At 29.9% G+C, this 26,952-nt stretch overlaps 2 protein-coding genes across 2 annotated transcripts; one reads left to right on the top strand and one right to left on the bottom strand.

Annotated features, from left to right (window-relative positions):
- Nucleotides 1–14,789: 14,789 nt before the first annotated feature.
- LOC129906599 (uncharacterized) lies at nt 14,790–15,195 on the bottom strand. The gene has a single exon (XM_055982410.1). It carries the CDS (start codon nt 15,177–15,179, stop codon nt 14,847–14,849), a length of 333 nt encoding a protein of 110 aa, XP_055838385.1. The 5' UTR covers nt 15,180–15,195; the 3' UTR covers nt 14,790–14,846.
- Nucleotides 15,196–24,606: 9,411 nt separating this feature from the next.
- Nucleotides 24,607–26,127, top strand: LOC129921554 (uncharacterized). The gene is made up of 4 exons (XM_056003440.1): nt 24,607–24,736; nt 24,852–24,954; nt 25,030–25,206; nt 25,528–26,127. Exons 2-4 carry the CDS (start codon nt 24,900–24,902, stop codon nt 25,725–25,727), a joined length of 432 nt encoding a protein of 143 aa, XP_055859415.1. The 5' UTR covers nt 24,607–24,736; nt 24,852–24,899; the 3' UTR covers nt 25,728–26,127.
- Nucleotides 26,128–26,952: the final 825 nt, after the last annotated feature.

The raw sequence follows: 26,952 nt of genomic DNA, 5'->3' as shown, positions 1-26,952 counted from the left end.
TTAAAGCAATTGCCGGTTGTTGAATTTTTTTTGCATACTAATTTTTGAAAAACGGTATATATTTTTTTTTTCTTCTTTCTGAAACAGAGTTGAAATAGAGACAAATTTATTGCTCTTGCACAATAAATCTATCATATTTAAATTTAATTCAGTTAAAAAGAATATAGATGCATGTAGATGCAAATGTACTAGCATTTTTGTTCTACATGATACTCTTTGAAAATTGCCTATGATTTGATTTTGCTTGGTTTGCTTAAGTTTATTTATTGAGGTTGATTTATGACTTTGCTCACAAGAATTTGATTCCTAGGTTAATTTGTGTTATTTGAAAATAACAAACTTTGTTTTTATCAATTTATTGTTTTTCAATTGGTAAACCTTTTTTTTTTTATATTGGATATAAAATGTGATCGATCTGATAAAGCTGATCTAAAAAGGACACCCTATGTAGGCGATCTGCTTTCCTGCAAGAATGTACGTTTTGTAAGAACGTGCACTCAAAATGGAATTGAGAAAAGGACACCCTATGTAGGCGATCTGCTTTCCTGCAAGAATGTACGCTCGGATGAACTTTGTCTCATGAACAAATGATTCATCTTGCAAACGCACACTCAAAATGGATTTGAGAAAAGGACACCCTATGTAGGCGATCTGCTTTCCTGCAAGAATGCACGTTTTGTAAGAACGTGCACTCAAAATGGAATTGAGAAAAGGATACCCTATGTAGGCGATCTGCTTTCCTGCAAGAATGTGCGCTCGGATGAACTTTGTCTCATGAACAAATGATTCATCTTGCAAACGCACACTCAAAATGGATTTGAGAAAAGGACACCCTATGTAGGCGATCTGCTTTCCTGCAAGAATGTGCGCTCGGATGAACTTTGTCTCATGAACAAATGATTCATCTTGCAAACGCACACTCAAAATGGATTTGAGAAAAGGACACCCTATGTAGGCGATCTGCTTTCCTGCAAGAATGCACGTTTTGTAAGAACGTGCACTCAAAATGGAATTGAGAAAAGGATACCCTATGTAGGCGATCTGCTTTCCTGCAAGAATGTGCGCTCGGATGAACTTTGTCTCATGAACAAATGATTCATCTTGCAAACGCACACTCAAAATGGATTTGAGAAAAGGACACCCTATGTAGGCGATCTGCTTTCCTGCAAGAATGCACGTTTTGTAAGAACGTGCACTCAAAATGGAATTGAGAAAAGGACACCCTATGTAGGCGATCTGCTTTCCTGCAAGAATGTACGCTCGGATGAACTTTGTCTCATGAACAAATGATTCATCTTGCGAACGCACACTCAAAATTAAATTGTGAAAAGGACACCCTATGTAGGTGATCTGCTTTTCTGCAAGAATGTACGCTCGGATGAATTTTGTCTCATGAACAAATGATTCATCTTGCGAACGCACACTCAAAATTGAATTGTGAAAAGGACAAAAGTGTTAAAGTCAAATTAAATCCCTGGTAGTCAAATTAACGCATGTAATTTATCCTAAAAGATAACAAATGAAACAAACAAGTGAAATTTGAGTTTGGGTGGGAGTGAAACTTATATGCGTCTTGTGTACCTATTTGTTTTGTTTTTTTTTTTTTTTTTTTTTTTGGTTTAAAATATTTTTTTGTTTTTTTATCTCAATATAACCTGGTATAGGTATATTATTTTGCATTGTTTTATTGTTTATTGTGTCTCTCATTATGAACTAAAATGTGCATTAAAATTTGATTGGTTTGGCCCCTTTTCCGTTTTGCATTTGTTTTGTTTTGCTCTTTTATATAATTTAGCTTGCTTTAATTCTTTTTTGTAATTTGATAAATAGTAGTTATATAAACGCTTACGTTGTGTATTTATTGCTACAAAAGAACGAAATGAAATTGTATATCATGCATAAAAGTTCCGATCTTAAATGAAAAACATTAAAAGTTTTTCTTATAAATGAAAAGCGCTATTTTTGTTTGTTTGTAAATACTTTCAATGACTCTCATGAAAATTTTAAAGAAAAACTACTTAAATTAAGTTGTGACATGAGTAATTGCATAACAACAATCCAAAGGTCTCACTCCAACCCAAACAAGTAGGTAGATAATTATCCTACCAACCACCTCGAGTAAACAAAACAATTCAATTCAACCCTGGCAGATCTAAACCCCAGACTCACCGCGCAAAAGGACAACATTTTTCGAGACAAAGCAACGCGAAAAATAAAACTCAAAGATCCTAATTGTCTCAGCGATCTACGATTATGATTCCCTCATAAAAGAATTTTGCACAAGAATATCTACCGACCTGCCCTGCAAAACACAAATTCCCAATCTCAAACAACAAATAAAAAGGGTTATGAACTAACCGTATACCTACGTGACCAAAAATGTAGGTAGGTATACTTTCTTGATCATGAACAGCGAAGTTCTTTACTACACATAAAAGGACTATGAACATGAAGAGGACCTAACGGGGTTTTCTTTCTTAACAGCTGCACCCTGCATGACATATATTCCGCAACAACAAATCGATGCAAATAGATTTTGATATTTTCGAAAACTAAAAGTGTACATACCTATCACCCATGTAGGTCTAGGTACCTGCATACAAAAAGTTCGGTGGTTGATATATCTAGAAATTGTTTGATTTCTAACGAGCAATATAAATTTTCATTTCGAGTTAGATAGGTATTTTTGTTTTTTGTTTTATGTTTTTTTTTATGAAGATATTTTTTTTTTTTTTTTTGAGTGCACAAGCCTGCACCAAAAAGAAATTCAACTTTATGAAATTTGGCTTCTCGTCTTTTTATTTCAATTTCATCCTTTACAGGTACCTATGTATATTACATACACTATATGTGTATGTATGTGCATTTGCAAAGTAATTTGTGTATGTACAAATGTAGGTACACGAATCTTAATACATATTTTCGTTATCATGTTATTTTTTTATAAGATCGGTAGGTAGGTATATAGGTTATTTAGGTCTGTAACGTACCGACTGTCTCCTTTTAAAAGACATAAATGCCAAATCACAATCATGCGTCCGCTCAATCAAAATTAAATTAAGCATTGCTTTATAGGCATAGGCACCCAGAATCAGAGATACCCATCAGTCATCACAGATAAAAACTTGGAAGTATAACCACCCAAAAGAAAAAAAAAAAGCAATACCTACAAAAATATCCGACACTTAAAACGGCGCGAGATTATAGGTACCTATTAGAAAACAACATTATCTAGACTTCAAAAAAGAAATCCTAACAATCCTGTGCGCCTCGCCTGTGCTGGATGGGTGGATCACAAAGCTACCTGCGGCATAAAAACAATTCTTCATCTGAACGAACAACAACAAAAAGGGTGATGTGTAGTGACACGCGACACAAATAATGTATCTCTAAATGACACAGGAAAATAAAATTCTTGCTACACACATAAAAAAGGGCTATGAAGATGACCTAACGGGGTTTTCTTTTCCAACAGTTGCACAACCAAGCATACAAAATAAATAGAAAAAGAATTGGATAATGTTCGAGCAAATAGATCGTTTGCGTACCTACATAGTGCAATATGCAATAACAACATCTACCTATGTATAATTGTATATAGGTACCTACATGGAAATATATAAATTTCGGTGGTTGATGTATGTGTGCGCGACCGCAACACCATGTATCTTGTTTTGCAATTCTTGAGGTTTAATTGTATTTTGTATGTAGCTATGTATGTAGATTGGATATTGTAAATCTATTTTGTACTGATCTTTTGTTTTTGCTTTTGTTTTGTAATTGAATTGAGTATTAGAAAAGAGACAATTTGGAGTACCTACATACCTACAGATTTGGTGATGTTGCACTGTGGTGGTTGTTTTGTTTTTGTTTTAATTGTTTTTTTTTTTTACCATCCTTTATGGGCGTATTGAATTCGAGATCAATTCATTACAAATTAGGTGTCTATCATAATTATGCAGATGAATGTATGTACAAATGAAGGCAGGTAGGTATGTAGTATGTAGGTACATAATTATGTAGTATGTATGATATACATACATAAAGTGTTGAGTATAGGTTTTGTTATTTTAAAATGTTTGTTTGATTTATAAAATCACGATAGATATTACCTACTTACGTTTGTTTTTCACATAGGAATGTACATATGTACATTTAATACCTTCAAAGAAAATGCCACAGCATAATTTTCTTGTTGACACATGCGCTACTGCTAGATCAGGTTGCTGATTTTCATCTTTCTTTCGCTTGTTTCAACTTCATGGACTCCATTGCAAGCACTAGTCGGCTGTAAATTCGTATTGCAGTTCAATATTTGCATCTCCATCTACAATTCGTATTGTGTCCAGCTGATTTGTCACCAAAATAATGTCAGGCACAACGTGAACTGATATTTGTGTTTTTTTTTTTTTTTTTGTGTTTCTATTTGTATTTGAATTTGTATTTTTTTTTTTTTTTTTTTTTCACACGCGAGGAGTCTGAATGTGTTTTGTTTTCTATTAATTTTCGCACTCTCACTTGAACAAAAACATAACTACCAATGGTGGTTGGTTTGTTTATTTTGTATTTCGTAATATATTTTTTTTTTTTTTAACGGCACTGCATTACAGGTACTAAAATGTACTTTTAAGAGGTACATAGCTCAATATTGGGCTACGAAGGACCGTGAACAATAATCTAACTAACTTTAGTGGACTGTAAATTATTAGTAGTGTATAAATAAATAAAACACAAATGAATTCTTGTTCTTATTGGACTGCGCGTCCTGTTTATTCGAGGATCTTATTAAGACTGAAAGTTTTGGTTGAGGAAGAAGGAAGGAATGAAAAGGAGATACACACACACAATTGTTCGCTGATCGCCTGTTAGATGTTGTGTGTGTTGAGAGGCTTCTCTTGGGAGTAGGCAGGTAGGCACGGATTATTTAACACTCACTTCTAAATTTAAAAAGTGCTCTGTTTTTAAAATCGACTTAGTTTTAGTTATAGGTGAACTTCCTCTAAGCCAATTCCATGTTTATAAGTTAGATATGTATGTTTTATTAGGATTAACTTTTTTGTTAAAATCGAGTTTTAGTTATTTCGGGTCCTTAGGTACTAAGGGCGCATGTTTTTCCAGTGATAATATTTAAACATCACGCGTCCGCAAGTTGTTATTTTCAAAGCTTAAATGTGCTACATTGACGAACCCTAAGCTATTAACAAAAAAAAAAAAAATTACTTACCATGTCAAAAATCAAAATTCACCGAAATCTTTAATAAAAAAAAAAACCACAACACAAAGACCTAACCTTCAACAGACAATAATTAATTTTCTTCGAATTAAAATCATACACATGCACGAAACTTGTTTTGATATCATTTTTAAACAAAACAAATGCCAATTTTTTTCATATTCATTTCTATTTTTAATAAATTTAAGTCGTCGCAAGTGATCGTGTTGCCAATACCACCTCTTGAAAGGTTAACGTACCAACTCAGTCAAAAATCCTTCATGTCTTAATACCAATACTGATTTTTTAAAGTGTTTTGTATACGTATTTGGTGCTTTGTTTTTTTGATAAGCAAAAATCAATATAATCTCATATTGGTATTCTTTTTATTACCGAAGATCTTCCGAATTTTTACTTTTGAGATTGTGAATTTCCTTGGAAACCGTTAATTTAAAAATAACTTAATTCGTTATCATTCCATACGGAAGCATACGATTTTTCAACAATGGCAACACTTTGTATAATATAATCTGATACATGTGTCGCATACAAGTTGTCTTATTAATTTTAAAAAACCAGATGATCCAGATTGTGATCTTACTGTAAAATAACCGAAGGTAAGGAAAGAATATAACCAGTATTGAACTTCTCGCTAAACAATCTAAGAGTTTACATGGTTATGTAGCTACATACGTAATTTGCCTGCATGTTAATAGATAAGAATGCATTATAGTTAGGCACATAACCTACGTAAGAAAAACTGTGAGGTATAAGAGTGATGACGTACTTAGGGAAGCCGGTTCGGCTAGTGTGGTGATATGTTATTAAAACGTGCTGAGAATAAGATTGTGATAGTTTTATTAATGCTTGAAACCAGTTGATGGAAATGATTCATTCAAATTTTCAGTTTACATACTGAGTAGCAATCATGTTTTAGCATTGTATTCAATGACGTGTAGTTTGGATTTACCCGAATGAAAATTGATTTTATTATTTGCATTGCTGAATTGAAGGTTATTTTTTTTTTATTTATAAATTAGGTAAGTGATTTTATATATTTTTTTTATTTTGTTCTTCCGGTTAGACTGGTTATGAAGTTGATTGTTTGTACGAAATCAGTTAAGAGGGTCTGAAAAAGCTTATGAGCCAAGATCATGATGATAGAAAACTTTAGATTCAGAGATTTTTTATAATTAAAACTAAGTAGATACCTACATATAAAAATTATGGTCATACAAGTGCATATTATAATATGCACATCAAATTGAAGATTTCGTATACCTTACTTATTTAAATAATCTACAAGCATTTCGCCCTTTTATTGCAAGTAGGTACTCGGAAACCGGAAACGCATCTATCGACTTGTCGTAGGCTAGCATTATCTATGTATATACAAAAGTAGAGAAAACTGGGCAAATTCCTATTTTTTCTCACTTTTTTAATAACATAAAATTCGTTCTTTAAAAGAAAATAATAACATCTTAAATGAAATTAAGCTCCAAGAAAAATATAATACTTGATTTTTTTTTATTTTGTGTTGTTGTCTCAATGTTGTGTGTAAATTGATAAATAAGTGTAAGGATAAAATAAAATTAAAAATTTAAATTTAAGCTTTTTTGTTTTATTTAAAATTATATTTATTTTATTTTATTTTTAAACTTGAAAAAGATCCCAACATTATTTAATTTTACAATTTAGTATAATATATAACACAGCAATAAACTACGAAAATAGACAGCAATAATAAAAACGAAACAACAATATATCAACTACACCAAGAGATCAAATTGGCCATTACACCAAAAGTCAACAAATTAAGCCCGATGATGGATGACAAATATCTGAAACGCGTCGCTAATTAAATTGTAAAATTAAATAATGTTGTGATCTTTTTCAAATTTAAAAATAAAATAAAATAAATATAATTTTAAATAAAACAAAAAAGTTTAAATTTTAATTTTAAATATATTTTTTAAATTTTATTTTATTAATAGGTACACTTATTTATTGATTTTTTTATTATGGCGCATTTAAAAAAATAAAACAAAAAACTAATTTTTTGAAAAAAAAAAAAAAATATTAATTTAAAGTGAGATTTATGGTGAAAATTCAAAAAAAAATTTTATGTCCCGTTTTCTAAAGTTTTATTTTTCAAAAAAAAAGTTTAAAAATTACTGTAAAATAGTTTATTTTTTTGTTATGGTGTGAACCTACTAATTGAATTTCTGTAAGAAGTATAAGTTCAATCGCTTGTACATTTGAAAATGTGTATACACACATTTTTGAATAATCCTCGTCGACTTTTTTACAAATTTGACTATAAATAAATAAATAGCATAAGCTATTTGACTTATTAAACTAAAGAGAATGGCATATTTATAAGCAGTTTCTAAGCTTATTAGAAACTCGAGTTTATCGTATTTGAATTATGTAGGTACCTTGGTAGTAATAAAATATTTGTGACTTCGGATTCGAGTTCAGAAAACCTTTAGAAAAGTATAGTTGAGTCTCGGCAACAGAAACTTTGTATACTTGTGTAATGACAAATAAAGTATTTTTCAAGTTTTTTTTTTTCATTTTTTGCATTTTCTGATAATAGTACTATTCTAATATATATTTTGTACAATATCAGAGAGTAGAGATTTCAACAAACAAAATGCTTACCAACTTTTTCAAAAACAACTGATATTTTTTTAAACGTGAATTTTCGATTGAAAATAAGGGTGCTTTTTTTTTGGTATTAAGTCAAAATAAGATGAAAAAATAAAAATAAACAAAATAAGGAAAATTTTAACCAAATTTCTTAGAATTTTTTTTTTTTTTTTTTGAAAAAGATAAAAATAAAAAACCAAAAACTCGGTAATTTAAATTTTTCACATAAATTTTGAGGTGCCGTGAAAAAATTGTTAAGACAAAAGTTGTAGATCTTTTTATTACCTACAACTTTGCCATATGACTTTTTTCCATAGGACTTGTTGTTATTCCAGAAATCGAGATATACCTACCTTTTTTATACCATTAAAAACTCAACCCACCCACTTCCCGAACTCGGCTCGCCGGTAATTTATTTTTCCTTACAAAAAAATTTAATCATATTCACCTCCTTTACCAATGGGTTTCATCCTACTGTTATTTTAATGTTATTGAAGGCTTCTTACCCTAGTCTACTACTACTATGCCGATGCATGCCGGCTCTATTTCTATAGACTAAAGCTTCTTACCTTTATTTCATACACATAATAAATCTTATGATTAAAAAAAAACACTAATTGTAACTGTTTGTATTCAATTTTTATCTTTGCTTTAGTGACAACTGGTAAAACAGTGTACCTAAATAAATAAAAAACAATAAAATAAAACAAAAATAAGTAGGATAAGCATATCCAGTGGACTCTAACGTCCACTGGTTGCTTTTATGAATCATCCATATTGAGACTCTGAGCGTGGTTTTCGTTACATGTTACATGCGAGTTGCGACGACCAGCACTCCTTTCGTATGATAGTCAATATCATTATTTTTGTCAATCAACAATGATGATTATGTACCTAGTATGTACATCGAGTATATTTATCTGAAATGGATTATGGATCGTTGAACAACATGATGAACAATTACCCTCGTCAAAAATATACAAATGCTCAAAATTTCAAATAAAAGAGAATCAAGAACGACGACATGACATCGCAAAAGAGCAAATTATGTAGTTTGTACAGATAAAAAGAAATATTGGTTTTCTTAGTATTAAACTTCATTGGCAATGAAAATAATTCCAGTATAATTTGACCGAGAAGTTTGTACCACCCCCCAATTTTTTGTTTCTCATTCAATAGAGAATTTGCTGAAGATCATAAAACTGATTTTTAGCACTCGTAAAATTCACTTTTTGGCTGCCATCTTGGATTTTAGCTTTTATTAAATATCTTGACTTCTATTCATACCAGGGCTGTACAAATATCAATAAAAAAAAGCATACGTAATAAAATAACACTGGTAAACAAAATTTAAATTTTTTTTGCCACAAGAACCTAGATATACTTTTGTAGAGGTATTTTATGTGCTGAATTCGAATCTGAAGTCAGAAAAATTTGATTGGCCTCCGTTTTTTTCAATATTAACGTTATAAAATGTTAAAAAAAACGTCATTTTGCCTGTTTTCGAGGTTCTGTTTTTATGTGCGGTAATTTTTTATAAACAAAGTTGTAACGGTGATTATAAAAACAGATATTCTTCTTTCAAAAACTGTTTAAATATTCCCGATATCTCCTTTATTGCTCGAGATATCTTAAGTTTCAGTTAATAAGCCAAAGAGAAACTAAACTTAATTTAAAGTTTAAGTCACTGGTAACAGAATTTTTGCCACAAGAACGAATATATACTTTTCTATAGGTTTTCGATGTGCTGAACTCGAATCCGCAATCAGAAATCAGAATTCTATTAGCCTCCGTTCTTGAAATATAACTTGTGGCAAAAACCTTGTTGATGTGTGCAATAGTTAAATTTCTCGTCTTTAACGTTTAGAACATTTTTTTGAATATTCTAAATATTAAAAAAGTTACTGGTCAAAAAAGCAAAAACAAAAACTTTGAAAAAAACTTGTTCATCAATTTTGACTTCAGGATTCGAATTTCACTCGTGTACTGATATTTTCTTTCGATATTCGAAAGAGTATATCAGTACACGAGCGAAGAGCCTCAAACTATATTTTGCATAACTGTACCTGGACCGTAATTTTTGCCAAATTTCAGAAAATTTATTTGAAACGATTTTTTTTTTAATTTTTCTTTGAAAAATTGTTTGGAAAAAATATTTTTTGAATACCTATACAAATTCAAAAAAAAATTGCAAGTCCATTCTGAAAAAAAATATCTATCCACACATTAAAACAAAATTTCAAAGAAAAAATTTTATTCATCCGATTTGAAAACAAAAATGTTTTTTTCAAAAAAAAAATTTGAAATTTCGTTTATAAATCAAAAAGTGATGTTTTATTTGTTTTTAAATAAGTTAGTACAACTTTTAAAAGATATGAGAAATTCAGAAACCAAAACAACTACCGTTAATACTGGTTAAAACATATTTTTTTTATTTAAATTTTTAAAGATTTTAGAGTTATTTTTCAAGTATCATCCATCCACTTAAACCTCACCCAAATTTTTATTTTCCCATTTTCTTATCAAATTTAGTTGAGTCCACAAATTAATTAGAGAACATTTGATTGAAAAAAAAAATTTATTAAAATATGGTCGCCAAAAATTTTATCAATCATACAAAATAAAAATTTTGTTTATCTATCTTCAAAAATTCCATCGATTCCTCCAAAATTAAGTCCATAATCACCAACCTCCTCACCTGGTGCTACAAAGGCTCTATTAAATTCTTCCGCAAGTCGTTCTTCCAATCGGACTAAATCTGGTGTTGAGGTCTCCTTGCCCTGGGCTCCAAAGAAAAGTTGGTTAGGATCTTCATCTTCTGTAACAGTTACACTAGCAGAAGTAGCAGCTTTTGGAATACAAATCACAAAAGCCAATAAACTGAATGCAATTGCAACGACAAAAAGATACTTTGATGCCATTTTTTAGATTTAAAAAAAAAAACTAGATAACTTGTAAAAGTACGTGTAAAATTATAACACCGTTAACAAAGTCTTTCGGTCTTGTATACTATCTGCGCAGGCACCTGCTTTGCAATTGTCTATAGACTAAAGCTTCTTACCTTCATTTTATACACATAATAAATATTATGATTAAAAACAACACTTATTTTAACTGTTTGTATTCAATTTTTATCTTTGCTTTAGTGACAACTGGTAAAACAGTGTACCTAAATAAATAAAAAATAATAAAATAAAACAAAAATAAGAAGGTAACAATACCTAGATGAATATTTTTTAATTGTACCGAGCTCGTTTGGCGCCTTCGTATATGCACAAAATCTTCTACCTTGACGACACAAAGTAGATAGGTATTTAAAATTCAACCATTCAATAAAGCATATCCAGTGGGCGTTAGATTTGGTTGCTTTTATGAATCATCCATATTGAGACTCTGAGCGTGGTTTTCGTTACATGTTACTTGCGACGACCGGCACTCCTTTCGTATGATCGTCAATATCATTATTTTTGTCAATCAACAATGATGATTAGGTACCTATGTATATCGAGTATAAATTCTGAAATGGATTATGGATCGTTGAACAACATGATGAACAATTAAATTACCCTCGTCAAAAATATACAAATGCTCAAATTTCAAATAAAAGAAAATCAATAAAATTCTTCTTGATGCACTGCGTCGCATCGTCTAATAATGCGTTGGCATTATTAGACGAGTTGCACATCGACATGACATCGCAAAAGTGCAAATTATTTATGAAATTAGTTTGCACCGATAAAAAGGAATATCGATTTCCTTAATATTAACCTTCATTGGCAATGAAAATAAGTCTAGTGCGTTTATAATTTGACCGAGAAGTTTGTACCACCCCCAAATTTTTTTTTTTTCTCATTCGATAGAGAATTTGCTAAATATCATAACCCTTATTTTTAGCACTCGTAAAATTCACTTTTTGGCTGCATTCTTGGATTTTAGCTTTTATTAAATGTCTCCACTTCTCTATTCATACCAGGGTTGGAAAAATGTGAATTAAAAAAAATGCGTTTAAAATTTTAAAAAATAGCTATGTAGGTATTTATTGCAAATAAAAAAAATGCATTAAAAAATATTTATTGCTACTGAAAAAAAATTGCATAAAAAAAAATTTATTGCAACTGAAAAATATTTGCAAATAAAAATATTTTGCACTAAAATAAAAAAAAATTATTGGAAATAAAAAATGTTCTGCATTGAAAAAAAATCAATGCAAAATGTGTGCATTAAATAGTTTTTTACTTGCGATATAGGTACTATATATCAAGTTATGCATTCGTACAAAAAAAAAGTTGAGATAACATTTTTCCATGACATTACGATGGTAGACAATGCCAAAAAAGTGGGTCCCGGAAGTCCGTCTGTCTGTCTGTCTGTATAAGGAGCTACAGCCTAAACGGATGAACCGATTAATGTCAAACTTGGTATGTAGCGTTATTTGGCGACTCTCCAGAGGAGTTTTTGGAATTAATTTTTTTGGACCAAAAATAACGGTACCTGTCATATACCACTTTTAGTAAAATTGAAATATCTCGAAAACGGCTCCAACGATTTTGTTTAAAAAATTCAAATGTTAGTTTTAAGTTAAGGTCTATCTTTTAATGAAAAAAATTTTTTGGAAAACCATTATTAACGGTACCTGCCATAGAACCGTTTTTTTTTCAAATCCGATTATCTCCGAAACCGCTTATTCGATTTCAACGAAACTTTTTGTGAAGAAGCATTTATATAATTTTAATATAAATAAAATTTCCAAAAAAATAATTTTTGGATTTTTAAAAAAATTTTGAAATTTTTTTTTTGAAAAATCAAATTTTCGAAAACGGGACATTGAATTTTTTGGAAATTTTGTTTTTAGATGTTGATTAGTGATTTCTACAAAATGGCATACCAATTTTATTTTAAAACTTTTTTTCCAAAAAATCATTTATAAAAAATTAGTTTTTTATAAAAAACGGTTCTAACGATTTTGAAAATTTTTTTTCTAAAAATGCATGTTAATATATCAATCAAAACTGCATACTTGTTTTGGAGGGCAATTTAATTGCAGATTTTATTTTATTATTTTTTAAAACGAATTTTATTTTTTTTTTCAAATTTCTATATAAAAAGTCTTAAAAATTAAAGCAACTTTAACTCTAAGAGCAAGTTCGTGCGACCCAGTCGTGCATTTTATTTTTTTTTATATTCGTCGAATTTCTTCGATACTAAAACATTTTCGAAAAATAATCATTTTGACCAATACAAAGAAAAAAAAACCAACTTCCATGATTAAAAAGAAAAACTGCGTTTTATATTTTTTCTCATAATGCAGGCACCAGCGCACAGTGCGGTATTTTGACCTAAAACGTGGTCATAAATCAAATTTCTCAATTTTATCTAAAAATTGGTTAACCCAGTTCGCGACACCATCAGTTGCAACTTGCACCATTTGGGTAAACACGATTTTTTTTGCGATTTAAAAAAAAAATTTACTTTCAAAGTGTTTTTTAAATTTAAAAGTGATTTTGGTGAAAAATTTTGATATGGATATTGACAAGCAAGGTATTTAAATTATCCTAAAAAAATTCAATTGTATATGCAAATCTTTTTTTTCATACGGAGGGAGGGGTTGAAGTATGTTTCAGATTTTTTTAAAACTTCTAAGGAACTTTGATATTTATAAGAATGAATTCTTCAGTATTTGACTTAGAACTACCAGGTCATTAAATAATGATAAAAAAGGTCAATAATATTGAAAAATTTTATACAGAATCAATGAATAAACGAAAAATGTTTTGTTTTCCAAATTTCATCTTTAAAACTTATTTTTTCAAAAACTAATTAATGAAACAACATTAGTTAAAAAACAAAATAAAGAATAAACTACTAGCTTTAAAAAAAAGTTATAGAACAGGACTGTACGTGCACTTTTTGATTTTTTATAATTTTTTCACGGCTAATCGGGAGGAAAGCACTTAAGTGGGTTTCACTGTACCAAGAAAATGAAAAATGTTCCTTCTTTTTAGTCATCTGGTACCTATTTGATGTGAAAAATGTGCAAAAAAAAATAGATGAATTGAATACCTCCTCCTTTTTGGAAGTCGGCAAAAAAATTAAAAGGCGTTAATCTAGTTAAAAAACATTTTTTATTTCGATTATTCATAACGATTTTAGATCCATTGCTGAAAGTACCATCCTTCCACTTTAACTTCATTCAAATTAGTTAAACTAAACTAATTAATTAATGATTTAATAAATCATCAAAATATATATCTACCGTATAAAAAATAATTTTGAATAGCAACCCTAAAGTGTTGAATGGGTTTCGAATTTCGATAGGTATTAATAAAATTGGGAACGACCACATAAAACTCATAAATTGTTATAACTTTTAAAAGTTTTTTTATTAACTTAACCCGTTTTCACTTAACAGGCCCTACATCAATAAATATAAATCTATCCCATCAGCCTATCATTTTTCACTAATGAGTCATATGACGGAATTTAAATTTCACCGCCGCCGTTTAATCATCATATTTCTTTTTTTCCCATATTTTTTTTTTTTGTAAACTAATTTAAAAAAAAAAGTAAAAGTGAAAAGAAACCCAAAATATTCACATATCACTTTGTCGATAATTATGGTCAAACATAATTTTTGACAAAACCACACAGAAAAAAAAAAAAATAAAAGAAAGTTAAAAGCATCTCATCGTGAACAAATAACAATCAATTTCTCTGCCCTGTGGCGGCGACAAACAAAACTAAATAAGCAATAAATAAATATCGATAACTATCTTTTACATAATTAACATATATTTTTGTTTTCATTTTATTAGAAATGTCTTAGTTTTTACAAAAAAAAATATAAAATAAATTAAGTTCATAAATAATTTATAATTCTATTTGTTTATATTTTTTTTTTCTTTTAAATTAATTTAAAGCTATTTGCACCAGATTCTTTATGAGAAAAAAAAAGAACACAATCTTACTCTAACAATCTTACAATTTATCTATCTTCAAAAATTCCATCGATTCCTCCAAAATCAAGTCCATAATCACCATCATCCTCACCTGGCGGTACAAAGGCTCCATTGAATATTTCCGCAAGTCGTTCCTCGGCTCCCATTGTTGATGCAATTCCATAAATTATCCGCATCACAACCAATCGAACAAAATCTGGTGTTGAGGTCTCCTTGCCCTGGGCTCCAAAGAAAAGTTGTTTAGGATCTTCATCTTCTGTAGCAGTAACACTAGCAGGAGTAGCAGCTTTTGGAATACAAATCACAAAAGCCAATAAACTGAATGCAATTGCAACGACAAAAAGATACTTTGATGCCATTTTTAAGATTTATGAAAAAAAACTTTTGAGTAAATACGTGTAAAATTATAACACCGTTAACAAAGTGTGCGTACTATTCTTCCGGCCTTGTATACTATCTGCGCAGACACCTGCTTTGCAATTGTCTTCAGCGCCAAGTCGTTGCTATCATAAAACTGACCATGATGGGACTTGATTTTGCCCCTTTTACAGCCATAGGAGAAAGTCGGATCAAAATGAACGTAAAACGATTTCAATGTCAATTAGTAGTTTCTTGGAAACTCTGTGAGCGTTAGACTTTTATTTCAGATAAGAGAAGTGGTCGGAGTTCATAATTTAAGGTTAAGACCTAACTTTTACTAACTTTGGCGTTATATCACCTCCAGATTAGGTTAGGTTGCAACTTGATTGCAATCAAATTTTTTTCGCGTTTGCAAACAACTTAAAATTCATTTGCAATCTTTTTTAAACTATTTTACAATCTTTTAACTTCGATTCGGTTTAAAAATAATTCGCAGAGTTTGAAGATGGAGCAATATTAAAAAAGTTAACTATGTAAAACCAGTTTGCAACTGATTCGAAGTTTGCAATCGGTTTAAAAAGGCTAATTTACATAAAGTGTTATTATCAACTCTCGGATTCACTTTTGAGTAAGGGTTTAAAACTTGATGTAGAAGACAATTTACTATAACTTGGCCTGCAAGAGGGTTAAAACTTGATTGAAACTACTTCGAAAATGACATGCAATCTAATTGCAATTTATTGGCTATTTCAGACTAGTTTCCAATTATTATTATTATTTTTTTTTTTTAATTTTTCGTAGTTTGCAATCGGTTTTAAACCAACTTACAAATGGATAGATGAAAAAAAAACATACCAAAATTAACTGGCAACTTATTTGCGATTTGAAATAATAATGTTCTGAGCATAATTTAAATTCATCGACTCGTTATGATGGGTTTGTGTTAGATCTGAAATGAGCTCTCCAAAGAGTTAAGGCTTTAAATTTTAACTATAGTTCAGGAAAAGATTACAATGTAAAATGATTTAGTTTGAAACCGATTTAAACTAAATTTGAACTATTTCGAAACTGAATGGCAACTAGTTTTCACAAGATTTAAAACTGATTTCTAATCGATTAGGTATAGACTTATTTGAAATCACTTTTCAAGCTAGTTTTTAATTGGTTTTAATCTACTTTGATAGATGTGACAGTGAAATAAAAACTATTTTGCTACTTGCATGCAAATTTCAAATTATGAAGCTTGCAACTGATTTGAAACCAATCTGCAGTCTATTTAAAACTAATTTGCAGTAACTAACTCAGCTCTAAATGTTAACCATAGACAATAGCATGTTCTATTATTAAGATCACAACCGCTTTTAAACCAGTTTGCACCCGATTTAAAACTCATTTGTAATCGACTATAAACTAAACTGTTTTGCAATTAATTTTCAAACTAGTTTTCAATTGGTTTTAAACTTCTTTAATATGTATATATGAGAATTAAATATAAATAACTATTGCTATTTACTTGCAATTTAAAATTATCTACCTTGCAACTGATTTGAAACTGCAATCGATTTAAAACTGATTTACAGTAACTAACTCTCTAATGAGTCATGGTTAGAATTTAAATGTGACCTAAGTCTCAAAAGTTGAAGACAATGTACTAAAATTGCAACCGCACTTAAACTAGTTTGCAACTCCTTTTAAACTGATTTTGAATCGAAGATAAACTTATTTGGAATTTAAAAGAAGGAAAAACCTATTGTATCATTTTATAAAATTAACATGAACACTTCAATCACTTGAACTCCATTCTCCCCTAAAGACATTCTTCGCTGAAATAAACACATGATCGGGGAGAAGATAATAATAATGGTAGGCATAAAGAAAGGGAAATGGTTATTCTGTTCCTATTATACAAGCTCAGTTTAGTTTCAGTCAGCACCAGTATACATATAGCTTTGGATTCAAGAATTGAAATTGGAAGTGTGTCTTTCTCTTTGTTTGTGCTCAAGACTTTTTTTTTATTTGGCCATCCAAGGTGCAGGCACGACGACGACGATTGTTATTCTTTTACCATGATCATGATGGCAGAATTCTTCATTTAACTTTTTTGACCCAAATAGCTTCTTACGATGACGATGAAGACGACAAAAAGTTCGTCCAACGCATGGTATGGGTTTGGGGCGTTTGGGGGGCATTGTTATGAACGTGACAAATTTACATAATTACATCTAATCTTTATCGTCTTTTTTTTTCTTGGTTTCTGCTGTAATATTTAGTTAGACTAATGAATTTTAAAGGGAAATTTAAATAGGTGTAAGTATGATGGCATTATTGGTTGGAAGTCTTGAGAGTTTTTGGAGATTATTTAACAGATTTATGAATTTACTAAGAACATTAACTAAAGTATATTTTCTAAAACATTTATGTGACTTTTGCGTGCTTTTTCCACATCTTACGATTTAATGTAATTTCAGTCGTGAAGCCTAAATGCTTCCTGTGCGTCAAGACATCCATTGACTATTTGCTGATAAATAATGTTGAATAGAATTCCGTAGTCGAGTTACATAGTTGTGATTCACTAGGAACTATTCTTAGAAGTTGTGAATTTTATGCATTTAGTTTAGTGGAAAATCGCACAGGGTTGCCAACTTACATATGTACATATATCAAATATGGGAATGCTGTAACTGCTGCAAGAATGCAAGTGTACGATTTTATCACTTAACTTATTTTTATCAGACATTTTTAGTATTCCATACATTTGAAAAGAAAATTAATTAAAGTGTAAGTCAGTTAGTGTTTGGCTAGTCAGTTAAATTCTTATCTAAGTGAAAACTGAAAAGAAAGTAAAGGTATCAATATCTCTGTATGGAAAATGTTTGACTGCACTCACGCATCAACTTAATACGCGTGCCGATTTGTGTTGGAAAAAGATATGTCAATTTTAATTAGTTGGCAAGTTGTTTATAGATGTCAATTTGACAGTGAAATACAGACGTCACTTGACATTTTAAAATTGTATACTAACGAAGAAAGATACAAAGTAATGAAAGTCTTTGAAAATCTGTTATTTTGTGATTGAAAGTTGTGGTCATTGTGTACTTATTACATTTGCAACTTTCCACATTAATTTATTATTTTAATTAATAAGATTGGCTTAAGTTCAGTACATTTGTAGATCTAACGAATATTCGATTTTTTTCGGTTAAAAATAGTCTGTTCCAATTAGTCTGTTTTTTAACCGCAGAGAAAACACGTTTTACAATCATTGCATCCTTGAGCTAAGGATAGAGCTGGCTGGCGAAGCTTGTTGGTTGATTGTAATCGCCTTACGACGCATGGTAACCCTAAAAAAAAACTATTACTTCAGATAAAGTGTCTGAAATATGGATTTTGCACGCAGAAGCAATGTCTGTTTTTATTGGCCCAGCTAAGTTCTCAAGCATCTTTGGTACTACACCCATATTTTCAGGAAACCATTCAAGCCATTTTCGACCTCCATCTAACTTATGTATCAAACATGCCAGAAATTTCAAACACGCTTCATTTGTTAAGCTGGTCTAAAACAAACTGTTCACAAAATTTGAGTTACTTGAGGATGAGCGGTTTCTGTGATATAGGGCTTCGAAAATCACAAAAACCGTAACTCACTGACTGATTGATGATGGGTCTTGTGCAGAGATGGGTATTTCTGGCCTTGTGGTGAATGCAAAGGAAAAACTCGAAAATTTGAGATTTTCAATTCAGGGGGCGTGGTAACTGGTAACCGCCCATTTTCGCTGAATTTTCATGAAATATTTTAGAGCGCCTCTGATTATTTTTGGATCTTAAAGCTTAGTAGAATCTTATGCAAAGAAATATTTTTAAAATTGAGATTTTCTATAATCAGGGGGTGTTGGTACCCACCCTTTGATATACGAAGTAAATTGATTTTTTGTTTTGAAATTTTGGTTGTTAGGTGACGAAATACAAAGAAAAAAAATGTCAGCTACAATTTAGCGCGGTTTGCAGTACCTATGTATACATATAAGGTAAAATATAACTCAGAAACCAGATATGAAAGAATTTTTTCTTTTTCATTTATGAATAGAATTTAAAGGAACCTTTCTTTTCTGTCTCACTCGATGGGTTTGGAGGAAATTTTTCAAAGCAAAAATGACTTCTGCCTTCGAAACTAAGAAAAAAAAAAAAAATCATGTGTGCAATTTGCACGTGGTAGAAGTGAAACCTTAAGAAATCATTTTTCTTGCAAAAAAAAAAAAATAGAAAAAATCTACCTATTTTTATTCAAATCCATGTTTTTATATGAAAACCTATATAAATTTTATATCATCTGAAAGCTTATTGTCTAAGCTCAAAATATATATATCGATCAGGTCTATGAGACATCTACAAAAAGAGCTAGAATTTTTTGAACTCGATCAATTTCCATCAAAAAAAGCGAAAAAACACGTATTTTTGTCTTCTCACGCTATTAAATGCATTTTTTCCCTAACAACCTATACAAAATGTTATACCATCTGAAAGCTTATTGTAAGAGCTCAAAATATATATATCGATCAGGTCTATGAGACATCTACAAAAAGAGCTAGAATTTTTTGAACTCGATCAATTTCCATCAAAAAAAGCGAAAAACACGTATTTTTATCTTCTCACGCTATTAAATCCATTTTTTTCCCTAACAACCAATAAATTTTTTTACACCATCTGAAAGCTTATTGTCTTAGCTCAAAATATATATATCGATCAGGTGTATGAGACATCTACAAAAAGAGCTAGAATTTTTTAAACTCGATGTAATTTCATCCAAAAAGCAAAAAAAAAAAACATTTATTTTTATGTTCTCATGCTATTAAATCAATTTTTTTGTTTGACAACCTCTGAAAAATTTTATACGATGTGAAAGCTTATTAGAAATGGTTTGTGTATAGCTTTGTAATACTGGCAGGGCAGCTGCTTGTGTAATCAATTTTGATTGAAGCTTATTGTTTCACCTTGTATAATGATGTATAAATCTTATTTCAAAGATGGCTACAAGAAAAGTTTAAGATTGTGTAACTTGTAGAGCACGTAACGTTATGTGTGATATATCGAATAAAAGGTTACGTTATCAGCATGCGTATTAAAGTTAAATCAAATTTGTATGTGCACTAGATCAAAAGATGTAACGTGTGTTGGAAAAGAACATCTTTTTACCGTTATCTCCGAATTTTGAATATGAAATTAATTGAAATTTTGTGCAATTATAATTTATTTAATTACCTATCTACAGTAAAAATTTCATTCATCTATCTGTTAAAACAAAAAAGTTATAACAAGTTGAAGTCGTGTCGCGTTTTCGTTTCATCTTGTTTCAAATCACTACGATACTAAAGAAGTTTTCACTTCAAAAATATTTGGACGCAAATGCCTCAGCAAATAACCAAACCTTAAAGAAACTTTTGGTTTTCAGTTATAAATAGAGATTAGGGAGACCTTTCTTTTGATGTCTCACTCGAGGGATTTGGAGGAAATTTTTAAAAATGCATATTTATTCGGCAAGAGGTATCTAATACTTTGCTTCGAAAAATCAAATCCCCCCGAAAAACACAAAACATTCCCAGACACAAGCACTTTCCTTTCAGTTGAAAAAAAACTCGACTGCATCTAATTTTGAATTTTCAATATTTCGGCTGGTTGATTTGATATATTTGACATTTAAACAAGCCTGCTTCTTTTTTTGCTGTCGCTTCACTTACTGGGTCAAAAACTAAAGTAGAGGCATGCTTAGTTTTTGAGAAACCTGCCTATACCACATTACCCAAGTGTACCACAAAACCACATTTAATTAAATTACTCTAAACCTTGATTTTGTTTTTGGAAAATCTGCAAAAAAAAGTTGTTATTATTTACAAAACGAAATGTTCACTGTGAACTCATATCTGTAAACAAAAACTTGTTTCGAGACTTTGTTTTCAAGTTATGTGCCTTCTACAACAAACAGACCCCAAAAAACCTTTTGGTTTTCAGTTATGAATAAAGCTGAAAGAGACCTTTCTTTTGATGTCTCACATGATTAAAAGAAACAAATTTGTCTTGCTCCGGGGCCCGACAGCTTAACGTACGCCTCTGTCCACTATTCATAAAACTTGTATATAAAACGTCTTAAAAGTCTTGAATTTTTAAAGCAAGTTTGTGCGACCGATTTCTGCTCGGTGTTTCGAATACTTATTTTGCGGGGAGTTTTTCATGTAACCCTATCTATTAGTCACCGATCAAATTTTACTGCACAAATAGCTTTTGTTTAGTTTTTATAATCTCTAATTTAATAAACGTGTTACCTTTTCTTCACACCTGTTCATATAAACAAATAAAATTTCAAAATTATTTGTTTATTTAAAAAAAAAGCTTCATACTTAGTTCACACATTAATGAGTAATAGTTTAATCGTGTGTTTAGTGCATGACATCAGAGAAAGATGTTAATTTGAATAAATTCATAGCGTATCGACAATTGCAATGATCTTGGGTCTAGAATTTTGATTATTATCTTTTAACTGCGTAGCCATTTGCATGTCAATGAGTTTTTGGTTTACAATTTAAATTTGATTGCTAAGAAAAGCTTCTAAATGTTATAATGTACATTTTCTCACACATCAGTGAACACAAAAAAAAAAGAAAAAAAAAACTAGAAACAAACAAATTCAAGAAGCTTTTGTTTGACTTGGAGTTTTCTTACATCATAAGATAAAATAATTTTCAAAACGGGTTTAGTGTAAAGAGTAAAACGAAAAACAATTCAAGCCAAGCTTTTTTTCATATACAAAATTCAAATAATTCTAGTACGTTAGAGGTATTGGGATGAATTAAATGAATAAAGGTTTAGATGCGTTTGTATTTTTACTTTGCATCCGAACTTCATCTTTGGCCTGCTGGAAAATGCACCGAAATGCAATAAGTACCTACTCCATACACACTTTTTTATGAATTCCACTTGAAACTTATGGTTATTTTAATTTCAATTAATCTCACTCAGAAGATTTTGTATCAATGTTTTTTAATTTGAACTCATCGGTCACTGTGGTGTATGCGTAATATTTTCTTCTATAAAAATAAAATTGACGATTATTTAAATAAGAATGCTCGACTAGTCTGCATTTAAAAAATGGATTTAATGGTGTTTGATATTTTTGATTTTTTCATGAAAAATGATTGTTTTGAATAAATTATTTTTATACTTTTTGCGTATTGTAAATATTGAAGTATGGCTTTATTCTTAAGGAAAATTTGTAAGTATTTTAATGGTGCAATTTTTTTTTTTTTTTAAGAAAAATGAATTTTTAAGGTTTGACTTCTACCACGTGTGAATTGCACACATGATTTTTTTTTTGTTTGAGTTACCGTTCCCTCTTTATTAGGCATATAAGTTCGAATAAATCTATAAAAAAAGGCATTATGTGTTCAAGTACGAAAAATCAAAAAAAAAAAAAAATGTAGGAACATAAATACAGGGTGATTTGCATAAGATGTGAGTTAAGACATGAAAAAAAAAAATGGTAATAGAAGGTCTCTATTCCCTACCGTTTAGTAAGGAGGGGTAATTTTCTAAAAAAAATTAACTTAATTTAAAAAAAAAATAATTAAAAATAAACGCCAACACTAGTTTAAAGCTTTTTGTAAAGCCAAAAACCTTATCTTGTAATATATAGTACAGGTAAAATAGTACATAAAATCAAGAAATAAAAAAAAATAATTGTAACACTCATGAAACTTGGCAAAAAGTTTGCCGATTAAAAACAATAGTGCTTGTTTTTTTACTTCAACAGGTAAAATATAACAGAAACCTATGTGAAAACATTCTACACTGACAAAATTCGGGATAAAGGTTTTAGATAAAGCAAAAACAAAGGATTCATTAAGTTTTTAAAAATATTTCTGGTGAAAGGATGTTTTTTTGGTGGGTTGAGTTGTGTGTGAGAATGGTATCATAACAGCTAACTTATATTTTATTAATTTTTAAAACTTGGTGAAAATGTTTTGTTTGGTATAAGAATTAAGAATCCATAAAGTGTAACATAATTATCTTGAGTGAAAGGGTGTTTTTTTTTAAAGATATGATGAATATATGGAATTAGTACTACCAAAAACTGGGAAAAAATTGTTACACGAATGAAAATTGGTACATATGTTTGATTTATAACAGAAACCAAGAATCTAAGTAGTCTATAAAAATATTTTAGGTGAAAGAGTGTTTTTTTTTTGGGGGGAAATAAGGGAAATCCGCTATAAATCCGATCAAATCAATGGTATAAAAGTTACCCTTACGAAATTTATTAAAAATGTTGTCTTCCCATGGGAATTACGAATAAAGTAAAACTATAAATTTTGTTCATGTGAAAGGGTGTTTTTTTTGGGTGTAGAGAAAATATGGGTATATTTGGAAAAGTGCGCAATACTAGAGTAATACTTGTGGCACGCTATTGAAATTCAGGAATTATGTTACTTTTGAGATAAGAAACAAGAAACTGCAGTGTCTATAAAAATATCATGATTAAAATGGTGTTTTTTTTTAGTGTAAACAAAAATGATGGGTCACCCTAATGAAATTTGGTAAAAACATTGAATTTGGGATAGGAAGCAAGAATAAAGAGTTTTCATAAAAAAAAATTAGGTCAAATTGTGTTTTTTCCGAAGAGACAGTTAAATCTGTAATTAGGTAGTTCCAAAAAATAATGTTTCGTGTAGAACGTCTAAGAACTTAAGTATAAACGTTTAATTTGTCATCAAAACCAAAAATAAAATGAATCATAATAACATATTTTATTTTATTTAGATATGACATTTTTGTAACGATCAAAATTGTCGGATCTTTGACAAACAAGCCGAATTCGAAAATTTTTATTAAGTAACTTTTTGTTGACAATTGAATTTGTTATCGATAGAGATCCTTTTTAACAATTTTAAAATTAAAATATTGTAAGAAACTTAAGAAAAACTATTAAAAAATGAGAAAAATATGAAATTTTGGAAATAGTTTATTTTTATGCTTTGAGCATTTATAGATATCTACCACCTCAGTCTTATGTCTTGTGTTCAATTTCTTTTTACAAATCCTAACCTGTAAAAATCGTAACTAAAAAATTATTAAAATTCAAAGTTCAATATAAAACAATATAATTAAAGCCTTGAAGACCCATAACAGAAATTACGTGCATTCAAATATAACATATCGCAAGTCAGTTTTTTTTGTGTCAAAAAATTATTAAGCTCTTAACTTATTAGTACAAACAAATCTCAAAAGGAAACCCAATGAAATAAAATCATCCATTTCGGATGACAAAAAAACACCAACCAACCAAACTTTAAAGTAAAACAAAGAAGTAAACATGATCTAATAGTATTTTTTTTTTGTGGAAATGATGTAGGCTTCTCAAAAGTTAAACTTTGTAGCAGCGCACAGTATTTTTATTTTCTCATTAAGTTTTTCAGTTATTATTCGATATCATCGCAGAGCGGACGAGAAAAGATATTCCAGTGAGAAATAAAAAAAAAAATACAAAAATATTTAAAAACAAAAACAGAAGGTAAACAATAATAATTCTAAATATTTCCACTCTGCCAAAATAAATTTAAATATAATTTATGACCTCAAAATAAGAAATGTTGATGACTGTTTATTTTTTTTTCTCATAAATTCAGTATCTATTTAGTATCTGATAATTGAAAACTTGAATATTTTCTCCAATAATGTTGAAGCAATTGATCGTTGCCCTAATTGTGGCATTATGTTTAATAAACACCTGTGAGTATAAAAAAAATTACAATCATTTTTGATTGTGGTTTAATGCATTTTAATTAAAAAAAATCTTAATTAAAGGCTCCGCAATTAAGTGCTATTCCTGCCGATCGACAACCGATCCCCGATGCGCAGATGAAAAAATGGATGAGGCACTTTTGAAACAATTGAGACAAGTCGATTGTGATGCAGTTCCCAGGCTTACAAGCTTATCCACCCCTCTGCCAGTGACCAAGTGCAACAAGGTCGTAACCAGGGGTAAGTTTAACTATTCCCATGATCATAAGATTCTATCTTAGGCCTCACGAAAGATGATGTCACTTTCACCAAATTAAACTTTAGTTTGAGATAAGCTAAGCATTTTACGTATGGGTTAGGTAGGCAGCGTATCAGCCTACAAACAATGTTCAAATGTGAGCTTTTATTTTAACTAACGACGCAATGGAAAACCAGTTTTAAAAGCTTTATTTTGAAGCTTGAATTGTTTGTTTTGTTTTCAATTTTGTTTTTGTTTTTTTTTTTTCTGGTCAATGAATTTCAATTAATGTTTGTTTTTCTTTCTGCTTTTTTTATTAACAGATCGCGCTGGGGTCATTGTGTCACGAGACTGTCAATTCGAAGAGTACGGAGATGATCCAAACAAATGCTCAGTTAGCCACAGTCTACAAGTTGAAAGTTGTCAGATTTGTAAAGGCGATTTATGTAATTCCGCAACTGGTTACACTGCAATGGGCGTTATGACTTTGTTGGGAGTGTATTTTATGACTCTTGTACTTTAAATGAATGCTAATTTAATTTGAATATGCAACAGAAAAAGGTGCATCAAATTTTTTAAAGTTATCAGATTGGGATACATGTATTTTTGTATAAATGTTAATTGTTAATTTAATTGTCCAGAGCCGTAAGAGCATTTATTTTATTTTCTCAGAAAAAACAAACATTTCGTTTTATTATTACCTTTCTGCTATGTGAAAAAGTACCTTAATAAATATTGTCTTGGTGATTTATGCATGTAAACAAAAATATGAGTCGCAATATATTTAATTAAATTATATAACATAATGTAAAACCCCTTTTTAAATATTGAAATAACTTATTTGTAAATATTACATGTAAAATCTAGATTTTGTCCATTTTAAAAGTATTGAACTGAGAATAAAAATAAAACAATAAAATCCATTATTTTGGTCATAAATGTACCTATTATAATATTATTTGATTAAGAAATTAGGTGACTAATCGGTAGAGTTCTGGGATGCCAGCATGTAACTTAAAGCAATCGAGATAACTTGATACAATAGCGTACCAATTATAAATGGTATGGTGACTAATTTGGTTCAAATCGATTGTATTCCATTGAAAACGAAACATCCAATTGGAACAAATAAGATATACGACAAATAAAACTTATGCTCAAATGTATCGATTACAATTGATGGTATCAAATTACGTGCCGATGGACGTTTTGCGTCTTTACTTAGTCAAATGAATTTTTCCACGAAATAATCTCCATGTTCAATTATTATGTTATAACATCATTTGATATCATAAAACTCAACTGTTCTTATTCTTAAACGATGAATACTTACTTACTTAAAATTGCTTTCACATCCCAGAATATATCTCGACTTCAATCATCCATTTCATCCACCTTTATTCTTATTATTTTCAATTAAAAAAATGGTACGCATACGCCACAGTGACCACTTAAATGTTTAGTCATAGACTTTTCATGAGTCGATTTTTTCCGTGCGGCAAAGCTTTTTGGCGTAAGTCTACTTTCCAGAAGAGTTTTTGGAACTATTTTTAGGGCCAAAAGAATGGTTCCACCTGTATACCAATTTTGGAAAAGTTTAATATTCTCAAAAACAGATCAAAGGACTCAAAACATTTTCCAGGTATACACTTTTCTGTGATTTCGAATTTTTCAGTGCTTCATCAAACATGACATAATTATTCGCACATGTGTTTCTGGAACTCTTCGTTATCTGAAGGCCACCCTTA

The sequence above is a fragment of the Episyrphus balteatus genome, chromosome 1 (genome assembly GCF_945859705.1).
Source record: "Episyrphus balteatus chromosome 1, idEpiBalt1.1, whole genome shotgun sequence".
Lineage (NCBI taxonomy): Eukaryota > Metazoa > Arthropoda > Insecta > Diptera > Syrphidae > Episyrphus > Episyrphus balteatus.
The sequence above is the reverse complement of the archived record's forward strand: the minus strand, read 5'-3'. Positions and strand labels throughout refer to the sequence as shown.

Bases quoted from the DNA above. Each gene is read 5' to 3' on its own strand.
- LOC129921554 (XM_056003440.1), top strand. From the start codon at position 24,900: ATGTTGAAGCAATTGATCGTTGCCCTAATTGTGGCATTATGTTTAATA. The intron at 24,955-25,029 runs GTGAGTATAAAA...TCTTAATTAAAG, and splicing joins ATTATGTTTAATAAACACCT to GCTCCGCAATTAAGTGCTAT. The intron at 25,207-25,527 runs GTAAGTTTAACT...TTTTATTAACAG, and splicing joins CAACAAGGTCGTAACCAGGG to ATCGCGCTGGGGTCATTGTG.
- LOC129906599 (XM_055982410.1), bottom strand. From the start codon at position 15,179: ATGGCATCAAAGTATCTTTTTGTCGTTGCAATTGCATTCAGTTTATTG.